Raw genomic sequence first — 12031 nt, 5'->3', positions numbered from 1 at the left:
ATAGTTTGGTTTTGTCAGCAAACAATGTGTCACCAAATCATGGTCATTCATCCGTTTGTTTCCTGGTTCTTGTTAGACCATCGATAAACATTAACCATTATTGCAGTTCCCTTCTTTGTTTCATGCTTTAATAATTGTGATTTTGTCTTCTTGATAAATAACACGACGTTGAACTAAAATCACATCAATAGATACAAAAATTTGGTTAAGAGATATCATATTTTTGTAAGGGATAATGGATAAAGGTTCCCTTAAGTCACCAACCTTTCTCCTTCTTTTTTTTAGCAAAACTCACAAGCTTAAAAAAATCAAGAATAAAACGTTCCGAGGCGATGATACAGTCATCGATGATACAGTCTGTGGGGAAAAGTTAAGAAGGTGGATATAATGGCGCCATCTCGTGGAATTTAGCGAAATGACATGTTCAATGGCTTGCCTTTAAAACACCGATACAAAAAAATGTTAGTGTACGTTTGCCTTGATTTATTTCAAACTTTTCTATGTTTTTCGTGTTATTGAAGGGGTAAAAATGATGACGTTGGTTTTATTTAATGTTTGTTCTGTATTAAATGGCAATACACATGTCAAATAATGATGTCAGGTTTATTACCTAAACTTTGTTCCACTCTGATAATACATTCAACATTATAATTTCACCCATGAAAACTTAATGGCATTCATAGTTTACTCTGATTTTTTTTTAAGGACAGAAATCAAAGGGCAGTATTACAGTCTTGGCAAAGTATTAGTTTATTTAAGTGTAATAAACCTTTCAAATCACGGTTCAGATAAGGTGTAAGTCGTCCACTGTTTATCTTGGATAACCCTTTCAAAAATCGATCATTTATTAATCCTTTGTTTATCTAATCAAAATTAAACGTGGGTTTTACAATGTCAGTGTGGAGACGATGTAAATTAGTACAATACAATAACTTCTGTGTTACCTTCGTCACAGTATAAAGAAATATGTATGCATTAAAAGGAATAATGACACTTGTAACTCTAGATTAGTCACTTTTATTGTGTATTTTAAACACTTTCTACAAGTATTTTTAATTTTCAAATGTTGTCGGATAAACACACAGTGAAAATGAAAGAAGATGAAATATTTTTGTTGAGGTCGTTACAAATAATTAAAGTAGCGATTTCTATCAATATTTTCTTTCAAGCGTTACATGTTCAGCCTTGCCTCTGCTTGTGTCTCGGGTGCGTCTTGCAAAAGACAAACAAGTGTCCTCTTCTCCGAACAAAGAAACAGTCTTTGCAGCGTCTCCTCAGAGCACTCTTGGTTTTCATTCCAGCCGACGGTTGGACGCAGCAGACGTGTTGACATTGTCCTAATAAAGACGATCCACAGGAGGCGGATGACTCGGCTGGTGCGTGATGCAGCGCTCCAGTTCTGGTAGAAGTCAGAAGTGCGTGAGGGGCGGCAGTGAGTTGGTGAAGACCTCTGAAGGCACTCGTGGTGGGTGAGGAGGTCAGCGTCAGCCGTGTCACTTGACGACTCAGGCAGGTAGCCATCTGCCTGAACAGGGAGAACGCCATGATTCAGAGCCTGTCAGTAAGAGACAAACAAGAAACATTTAACAAAGATGCATGATTATTTCACAAACCAATCATTACCTGAAAAATAAATTAAGTAAAAACTATAAATCAGAATCTATTATTGCCAGGTTGTAAACCCAACACTGGATTTTTGCTGGTGGCAGTTAGGGATTTAAGAAAATATAGTTGTAACGATATAACCGCGATATTTTTATTCCAGATACTATATCGATATTCAAGCTTTATTAAGTATCTAGAGAAGCATCACAACAAATGATAAGAGCAGATCGAAGAAACAAGTAGGATTAAACAAAAAGAAGCAGTTAACTTTGCTGTTCTGTAGAGACGAGAGAAACTTTCAGTGGACGCATGAAAGTCAACAATAACAAACGTTCTTGTTAGTATTAATGGTGACTTTAGCATTGGAATATACCTCAATCCAATAAATAGAGTTTGTGTTTAATACTAGTATAATGTGTGACGTCAGCGGATGCTCCGGTATATTTTTATTCCACAAACTTCAGGACGATCAATGTTGACACAAAAACACTTTTGACAAGTTTAGTTTAGTGATAACACCGTTAAAAGCTTCACAAACTTACTTTTAAATCGTGTTGATCAAAGATCAAAATGTTTTTTGTTTGTTTTTACATAAAATAATAAATAAAATAACTTTGAATTAAAGTAAAATGTTAAATATAAATATATTTTTAAAGCTGAAATTTGGATTATTTTGGCTTGAATTAGAAATGAAACACTGACAGATACTGGATAATGTTGCTCCATGTTGTTCGAGACCGTTAATGCACTTCATTGTTAATAGAAGCTTATTTTTGGTTCATATTCTGGTTCATATTTTGAGAGGCACTTCCACTTTCAAATATGATTTGAGAAAGTATTAGCTCATTTATTTGTTGAAAAAGCCAGAAAAAGTGTTAAATAAAGAAACAATATATAGTTGTTCCTAAAGTATCGCAATATATTGTATCGTCAAACATGTATCGTGATATGCATCGTATCGCCAGATTCTTGCCAATTCACAGCCCTAGTAAGTAAGTAATTTATATTTATAGAGCGCTTTTCTAGACCAAGGGTCACAAAGCGCTTAAACGATCAAAAAAAAGTACACAGTAAAAGAATGACATTTTACAATACAATAGAATATTGAAATTAAAATAAAATAAAAGAGAGAAATAAGACAAAAGAGCTTAAACAACCTATATGCTTGGCTCAATTCTAATTACCTGAAATCTGCAAACACGGATGACAGAAAACAATACTTGATATGAATTTCACCTTTACTTAATCATAGTTTAATCTTGTTAATGCCAAAAAAAAACCTCCAATATGATATTTTATTCAAGCCTCACTGAAACCCTATGAGATACAATAGTCATCATTATGTTTTACATGTACATAATACTGAAAAAACAACTAATGGGCTTATGGTTTTTAAAGCACCTTTCGTTAACCTTTTTTCTATGCAATTCCATGTTGTATCTATTAAAAAACATATATTCAAACATGTTAATAATCAGTATAAAATGATGAAATACCTTTAATTAACGTTAACTGTGATGCAAAAAATAATAATTGACTGAAATATACATTTTGTTTTCACTGGATTTATTCTTTTGTATTGATTATGTTTAAGAAGCTGATGTGTTGGTCACGTTTGATTAAAACAACAGAAATAATGTTTTCTATCTGTTATCAGTCGCTGTGAGGATTCTCAAGGAGAAAAACGTGACCTGTCAACGAAGCTGGATATCACGAGCATTACGTTGGCGTCTTTAGCGAATAAGTAGCGTTGAAGATATAAATCCCTGCCACGAGGACATTTGTGAAATACATTTACACGTAAAAGATTAATTTACCGAACGATAGTCTGAATCCAACACGATGGCGGTGATCTTCGCTTGAACAACTGCTTCCGGTTCACTTTTATTCCCCGAGTTTAGACTGTCAGCTACTTTTTAAGATTTTGTTTAGTTTTGATGTGTGTTCATTTTCTGGAAACAATAGTCAACTGTATGTATATAAAAGTCAAAACATTCAGTTGAGAGCGTGTGGTTGTGAGTGGGTTAAACTTATTGTGTTGGAACAGCCTGGCGGACTATACTCGGGGCTAAAATAACCTGGTCAGGCAGCTCGGAAGGACAGATTGTAAACATGGCGGCCGCTGTGGGCAGAGTGTTGTCCTTCAGTAAGAAAGTGATTCTTGCACCTTTGAGAGTCACGGTGGTCCCTGCGTACCACCACAGCGTAGATGTTTCCAGCACCGGCGAGGTCATCACGCATACAGGCCAGGTACGTCTAAATATGTCGTTTGTCTCTCGTGTGTTCATCTGCGACGCGGTTAGCGACTAGCTACCATGTTAGCATGTTGACATTGATGCTAACAACATTTGTGCACAACATAATAGTCACATAATAATCTGTCATCTTCTTCTTTTCTAAGATGTTTGATGTTGACATTGATGCTAACAACATTTGTGCACAACATAATAGTCACATAATAATCTGTCATTTTCTTCTTTTCTAAGGTGTTTGATGTTGACATTGATGCTAACAACATTTTGCACAACATAATACTTACATAATAATCTGTCATTTTCTTCTTTTCGAAGGTATATGACGAGAAGGATCCAAGGAGAGCAAGATTTGTTACTAGACAGAAAGAGGTATGTTATGTCTGGCGATGTAGTCATGATTTAAACATAACGTTGCATCAAATTCGTTTTTATTTAATGCCTAAAGGGTGTAAATATAATAGAAATAAAATAAAGTATACATTAGACCAGGGCTGGGCAATTTACCAGTATGTACATTGACAGTTGTAAAGGGCTGTGAGGCAAAAAGATCTACTGTATTACAAAGTTTAGTTCATTCAGTAGTAAGTAAGTAAGTAAGTCTTTTTTTTTTGTAAAGCACTTTTCCAGACTTGGGTCACAAAGCGCTTGAACAATCAAAACAATACTGAATAAAATATGTACTTAAAAGATCAAGATAACACCGAGAACAACACAGGAGTCCCAGAAAATCAGGGAAAAGCCTGAACAAATAAAAATGTCTTAAGATGTTTCTTAAAGGAGTCAGTAGACTCTATCAAACACAGAGGGAGAGGAAGATCGTTCCAAAGCTTAGCATTCATTTGATATACACCGAATTGTATACAGAGCAAAGACGATATGCTATAAATGCAATTTCATTTTTAGAAAATATTTATTTTGAGGGATTTTCACTATAAATGAGTTGAGTTAAATTGATCAAGTTAGGTTGGTCAAGTTAAATTGATCCAATTGGAACACCAAATAAAAATTGTCAAAATAGTGTTTCATTGTTTATACTCTGACTTTGTGCGGGCCACATTGATTTAGGTCTGGTCTGCATTAGACCAGCAAGTGTTCTCATAACTAATTATGTCAATCATGTTCTAATCATATCTACGCAAACAGGTAAACAAGAACTTTGCCATCAAGTTGGTGGCAGAAGAGCCGGTGACAGAACTGGAAGCACGGTCTGTGTCCTGTGATGGAGGCGGTGGAGCTCTCGGTCACCCAAAAGTCTACATCAATCTGGTACGTATTCAATGAACTGTTTAACTGTCAATAATGAGTGAATATAAACGACAGTAATGAGTCCAACTTGTTTAAACAAATGTGTCATCTTTGTAAGAGCTGATCACACCTTGTCGATTCTGACATTATCTCCTTTTTTCTCTCATCTGCTCAGGATAAGGACACAAAAGTAGGAACGTGCGGCTACTGTGGGCTTCAATTCAAGCAGAAACACCACCATTGAGAGCAACCTATGACATCTGTATTTCTGTGTAAACATAACTAACTCGTAAATAAATTAAAACTCTCTGAAGTCTTTGTTTTATCAGTTTTGTTGTGAAGCAACTAACACTGAATAATTTAGGCATTTCCAATTAACAAAATAGGATTTTAACTGTATCATAGAATAATATCGACTAATCTTTATTTTGACTGTTTTTATTAACATCTCATTCCACATTTTTTGTTGTCTTTTTGTTATTGCTTTACATTTTAAATTACATAAAGAGAGAGGTCGCAATACTTAAACTGGGCGCCAGAGGGCGATATTTGCAGAAGTATTGCGTTCATGTTAAGCGATTTAAACATGTCAACATGTAACTAGATAAGTTGAGTTAAATTTCCACAAAATTATCAAATGCATTTCTTTTAAAACATTAAGCGATCCACTGTCTATAAAAAACAGTTAATTTGTTATATGTATACAAACTTTTTTTTATATAAAATGAATAAATGAGAATAATGTAAGTAAGTAATATTTATTTATATAGCGCTTTTTGAGACCAGGGTCACAAAGCGCTTAAACAATCAAAACAATATTCAATAAAGTATATATTTTAAAGATCAAGATAAAACTGATAACACAACAGGAGTTCCAGAAAATCAAGGAAAAGCCTGAACAAATAGAAACGTCTTAAGATGTTTCTTAAAAGAGTCAGTAGATCCATCAAACACAGAGGGAGAGGAAGATTGTTCCAAAGCTTAGGAGCAACAGTCTGGAAGGATTTCTCTCCTCTGGTTCTGAACCGTGTGCGAGGAACCATCAGTAGATTCTGATCCACAGACCTCAGAGCCCGAGCTGGGGTGTAAGGCTGGATCAGATCAGTGATGTAAGGAGGAGCCTGACCATGAATAGATCTGAAAGTAAGAACCAGAATTTTAGGTTTTAGGTTAAGTTGATCCTGAAAGAAACTGGAAGCCAGTGAAGAGTTTTAAGGATTGGATGAATATAATGATGAATATTATTGTAATATACTGTAAATGAAATAGAAAATAGTGAGCGTTCGAAGGGTTTGAAAATTATATAAATGGCATTAAATGTTAATAATTAAACGTTAAGGTTTCGTCTTATTTGCAAAATGTAATCATTACCTTAAAACATTTTTTTTTTTTTATTTCCACATGAATTATGTACTTGTGGCCACCAGGGGGTGCCGTTTTCATCAGATTCATCATTTGATTGTTTTAACGTATTTATTAAGTCATTAAGGTTAATATTTAAAAATAATTAAAAGTAAGCAATGTTGTCACAGTGGCAAAGTAGAGAAAAAAACTACACAGAAAATAAGTGTAATCAATGAAGTGAGTCTGATAATTCCCTCGCCATGACCCTTAACTAAGACTTCCCATGAAGCTTCCTCAGTCTCAGTGGACCTTCTTGGTTATGTGAACAAAAGGTTCTTTGGTTTATGTTGAGGAGCCACCTGGAAGAATAAACATCACCTGTTAGGAGACGACCACCAGGCAGATGAATGATGAGAGAACCTTCCTTCAAACCTGGGGAACATCAGCAGGGAGTGGGCCAGATAAGACACAGCAGCGCGGAACAATCGGCGTTTGAAGAAGATCATATGTATATTTCATCAGGCCTATTCTCCACGGACCCCTGCATTCCAAATTGGCCCTGCACTTGGCTCCGGCTGCAGACAGAACTAGCCTCCGCTGTCGTGGCTGATCCAGCCGGCGCAGCAACATTTTCCACACCATGGATCTCAGGTCGGGAAAGACAAGTCATCCTGATGTAATTGGCCCTGGTGGCATCTACAACCGCTGCAGTACTTAACCTCATCTGGAGTCGGGGATGAGGAGCCGGGGCCGGGCGGACGACCCCGGCTGCTTGCTCTTGCGGTTAGCGGGTTCAGGAGCGGTTGGTGGATGGGTTGGAGGCAGTGCCGGGGGCAGAGTCTTCAGATGAAACTGAGCATGTGAACTGTGCTCAATGTTTGAGCTGGAGTTAACGATTCTCTTGAAATATTTATCAGCCTTAAATGCGTCTGCCAGCACAGTAGTCTCTGACAGCATCATATATGTCGAGTCTTTCTGAGAAGGAACAGAAATCCACCTCAGTCGCATCTTTTTATCGGAAGCTGCTTCCTGTCGTGGTTATTAAAACCATTTTTCTAATCGTTTTTCAATGTGATGGATTGAAAATTTGTCATTTGTCTAAATATTAAAGGCTCTATATACATACACTGAACATAAACACTTCGTTTTTGCTCCTATTTTTCATGAGATGAACTCAAAGATATAAAGAAAATTCTAAATACCCACAGTTCTCTCAAATGTAGTGAGCATTTCTCCTTTACCGAGATTGTCCATCTGTGGCATATCAAGATGCTTTGATTAGACAACATGAATATTAGACAGGTGTGCCTTGAACTGTGTCTCAAATCACATACTTGCTTACTTGAGTTGAGTGCGTCTCAATTCCTAGTATGCGCAATGTAGTGCATGGACACTAAATTGAGTAAGGATCGAAATTTCTACCCTAAACGACCGCCATCTTAGTGATGTCAACGTTGTAAATGGAAGTTACGTCACTACCACTCAAATGGAGTGAATATTTTCAGGTGCATTTTCATCCATCAGTAGGAGGATGACATGTCTTCGGTGCTGATACTGGTGTAGGTACAATTTCGGTCCCCCCTACAATATCGGTCCCCCCACTTCCTACGTGACGATGTCACGCGCTGCATATGCGAATGTCTCTTTAAAATATTTCAGGAAATTAACGAACTGAAAGTGATTATTTTGACAAAGATCGTCTTTTTGTCAATATAAATGTTTTATGTGTGGTAAAAAGTGTCATGTAAACATTCTCTTGACGTTTCTTTAACCCATAAAAAATATTTTTAAGAGACTTTCGCATATGCAGCGTGTGACGTCATCACGTAAAAAGTGGGGGGACCGAAATTGTACCTACACCGGCGTAAATATCTTGCAAATATTTAGTTTCTCATATTTCTTGATCCAAGCGTGCTGCCAGCAGGTGTCGATAGAGTTCCTACAGCTGGTTGAATCATCGTTAAATAGAAGTAGAAGAAGAAGCTGTCGCGTCATTTTCGGGTTAGTGCGTAGCAGCACTGTCTGATTTGACACATACTATCTGTCGAGAATTTGCGTACTAATTAGTACGTACACTATCCTGATGCATACTAACCGCCAGTGCACAAAGAGAAGTATGCGATTAGAGACACAGCACTGGACTGGCAGCAATAAAAGGCCACTCTAACAGGTCACTCGACACCTTCTTCTTCTACTACTTTTTAACACTGATCGCAACCAACCGACAATTACGCCTGAAGACGCGGCTGTTGAGGGTGGATAGTTTCCATAGGTCCACACTCAATTTTCTGGCCTTTTGCTTGTGCAATTACATTTTCGCACACTGCTCAGTGTGAACGCACCTGTGTACTCAAAATATTAAGTGTAAGTGCAGAACTGCATGATTTGGGACACAGGTCTGAATGTCCTTTGGTGAAGCCATATGCTGTATCCCAGCTCGTCCAATAGGATCATCTCATCATGGCTCTCTTGGGCTCTCAGTGGTGAAACTCGCTTCCCTTAAATCCCATTAAAGATAAGAGACGTTGCCAATTTCCAAACTCACCTTCAGGACTTTACCTTCAATTTATTTTAAAAAAATGCAACAATGCGTATTACATCACTTAGCAACTTGGTTTGATTCATTTTCTTCTTCTTCCATGATTGTCAGCTGAACAACCTGTAGTTTCATATACAGCATAGTATTTGAACACTTGAAGTACACCTTAAAGTTACAGATCGTTTTAAGAAAAATCTATTGTAAAATGGGATTTGTTTATAATTTTAGTTTTGAATTAAGAGGGAAAACATGATTTATTATCATCCTCTATATGCTCAGAAGAGTTTATTTGTCAGAACGTATTTATTTCCATCACTTGTTCAGACCATTAGTCAAGATTTAAGTAAGGTGTTGCTTAGAGACTATCGTCTCCGACTGGTCGCACAACCACAGCCGCCATATTGAGAATCACCTGGACACTAAAAAGACTTAAATACCATTGAATTATTAAACTCCCTGCAAAAACAATCACGGATTCAAAACATCCTCGCGGCGGCTGTAATTGCCAATTAGAAGTCTTCTCGCTGAAAATGTGTCATATTATAGACCTTTAGGCTCATTATGTAGGAGCTCGCAGCCAATTATCTGAGCCTCTGTGTTTGGGTGCGACTGCCAGCGAAGGCTGATCTGGGAGCAGCCTGTCGCCCTCAAACCCCTTCTTACTGTACCAGGAAGTGAAAAAAAAAAGCGAAACTGACCTTTGGTCATTATCTCAAACCGACTTCACTCAGCTGCACGGTAAAGTGAGGTGACAGAGCTTGTGACCTTTACCACAGAATTAATGACTTGTTCCTGAGCCCGCCGCTGAGGGGCTTCCTGCGGGGAGCCAGACACCCCTGGCAACAAGTGACAGTTTTTTCTTTACCACGGGAGGGACTGCACTCAGCACTTTGATAGCCTCTGGTGTGTGTGACAAGACGCAAGAGATTTAGAGTTGTGTTAAAGTAAGCCAGTGTGTGTCGCCAAAAGAAAAGCGTCAGACTGGAAGTGCAGAGTTTGTTTGAAGTTGTAGCATCACACTGTTGCTACTTTTATTCAGAGTCTTGTTTTGATCTGTGGACCAGGAGCGGTTGACTTTCTCGGAGTTAAACCAGTGTGCTGTCACAATACTTTGCATTCAAGTGTTGAAGAGTTCTCAAACATTAAATCAAGAGAATCAATCTGACCTACTGATAAGATACATATTTTCCTTTGATTTTTAATTTCAATTTCAAGGGTCAATGCAAAAAAGTAAGTAAGTAAGTAAAGGTTATTTGTAGAGCATGTTTCTAGACCAGGGCCACAAAGCGCTTTAACAATCACAAACAATACACAGTTAAAATATATACTTTAAAAGAATAAGACGCGTCAAGCAAACACAGGAGTTCCAGAAAATCAAGGGAAAAGCCTGCACCAATAAAAACGATTCAGTAGATCCATCTAACGCAGAGGGAGAGGAAGTTCGTTCAAAAGCTCAGGAGCAACAGCCTGGGAGGTTTTCTCTCCTCTGGTCCTGAACCGTGTTCAGGAACCATCAGTAGATTCTGATCCACAGACATCAGGGCCCGAGCTGGGGTGTAAGTCTGGATCAGATCACTGATGTAAGGAGGAGCCATGAATAGATCTGAAAGTAAGAACCAGAATTTTGAAATTGATCCTGAAAGAAACTGGAAGCCAGTGAAGAGTTTTAAAGATTTGGGAAATGTGAGTTCTTCTACTAGAGCAGGTCCGAATTCCAGCTGCAGACTTTTGTATTAATGGCGAGACAGTGAGAAAAAAAATACACATTGGGTTAAAAAAAGGAAATAAAGTTCAGTTTTCACTGATATAAAACTACATGAAGACCAAAACCTTGACATTGCTTTGCAAGGTTATTTTATAATTAAATTATAATCTTATTTTTATTCACTGTAGATCCTTGAATTAGGCCTGCTTGATTTGTTTACAGTGTTTTAATTGTCCCTGCTCGTCTTTGTCACACGAAGAGAAGTGTTGATGTAAGCCAGATGTGTGAAAGTCTGCTAGTAGGTCTAATCCAGGGATGGGAAACCACCTTTCCTAAATGGGCCACATTATATACTGGGTGTATATGGGTGGCAAGGCCATGTGCGTGGCTGACACGCCTCTGCAACATCGCATGGTCATCTGGGGCAGTACCTCTGGATTGGCAGGTGGTGGTTCCTCTATTTAAAAAGGGAGATCAGAGGTTGCGTTCCAACTATAGGGGGCTCACACTCCTCAGCCTCCCTTCCAAGGTCTGTTCAGGGGTCCTGGAAAGGAGGTCCAGTCGGATAGTCGAGCCTGTTTAGTGGATCTGGAGAAGGTATTTGACCGTGTTTTGGGGTTTTATTTTGAATTGATAAGGACAGTATAAAAAACATTAGTAGTTACAAGGCAATTTGGAAGTAAGGTAGGTGGACTTCTGGGACAACATACTAAATGATGAGCTACATTTTGGGGGGAGAATGACACCTGTTGACACCATGTTCTTTTATAATACGATTAAATCCTGTCTTTTTTATCACCATAACTTTGATGTTTTTATTGAAACATTCTACCAATATTGCACCAAAAGAAATTACTACCTTAGTGGTATTTTGCACATGTTATTTACCTGCAATCAAGATGTGTTTGAAAAATGGACGATCCCTCGTGGGGTCGAGACACCATCAAAGGTAGACATTGAGTAGGATTAAAATATGTATACAATAATAAAAAAGAAAGAAACTGTTTTGATGAAAACCCTAATACATTGATATTTTATCAACAGGAAAATAATAATCTAGAAACTGTGAGAATTTTTTGAAATGTGATAAATAGAGAGTCATTAAAGTACAAGTACTCTACAGCTCTAGGTTGTCGGTTCTACAGACAACAGGCCAGTTTCCTGTATTACTCATTCTGAGTACCTGGTGGTGTTATTAGGATGGTAGTGTAAAAGCAAATTGTATACATTGGGTCGGGCTAAGAGCTTTTGATGATTTTTTTTAAAACTAGAAGAATCTTAAAATCCATTCTGAAGGACTCAGGAAGCAAAAAACAATTTTTTGTTGGTCACATTTCT

The 12031-nt window shown here is 37.6% G+C and overlaps 2 protein-coding genes across 2 annotated transcripts in view; both read left to right on the top strand.

Annotated features, from left to right (window-relative positions):
- adcy2b (adenylate cyclase 2b (brain)) overlaps positions 1-12031 on the top strand; it is a 360789-nt gene that overhangs the window by 97929 nt on the left and 250829 nt on the right. The gene's annotated exons all lie outside the window — the stretch shown is intronic.
- On the top strand, positions 3713-5423 carry ndufs6 (NADH:ubiquinone oxidoreductase subunit S6). The gene is made up of 4 exons (XM_087785929.1): positions 3713-3855; positions 4176-4229; positions 5004-5126; positions 5281-5423. The coding sequence occupies exons 1-4, from the start codon at positions 3718-3720 to the stop codon at positions 5347-5349; spliced, it is 384 nt and encodes a 127-aa protein (XP_087642055.1). The 5' UTR covers positions 3713-3717; the 3' UTR covers positions 5350-5423.

Source organism: Callionymus lyra, chromosome 3, assembly GCF_982586985.1.
Source record: "Callionymus lyra chromosome 3, fCalLyr1.hap1.1, whole genome shotgun sequence".
In the NCBI taxonomy this organism is placed as follows: Eukaryota; Metazoa; Chordata; class Actinopteri; order Syngnathiformes; family Callionymidae; genus Callionymus; species Callionymus lyra.
The sequence above is the reverse complement of the archived record's forward strand: the minus strand, read 5'-3'. Positions and strand labels throughout refer to the sequence as shown.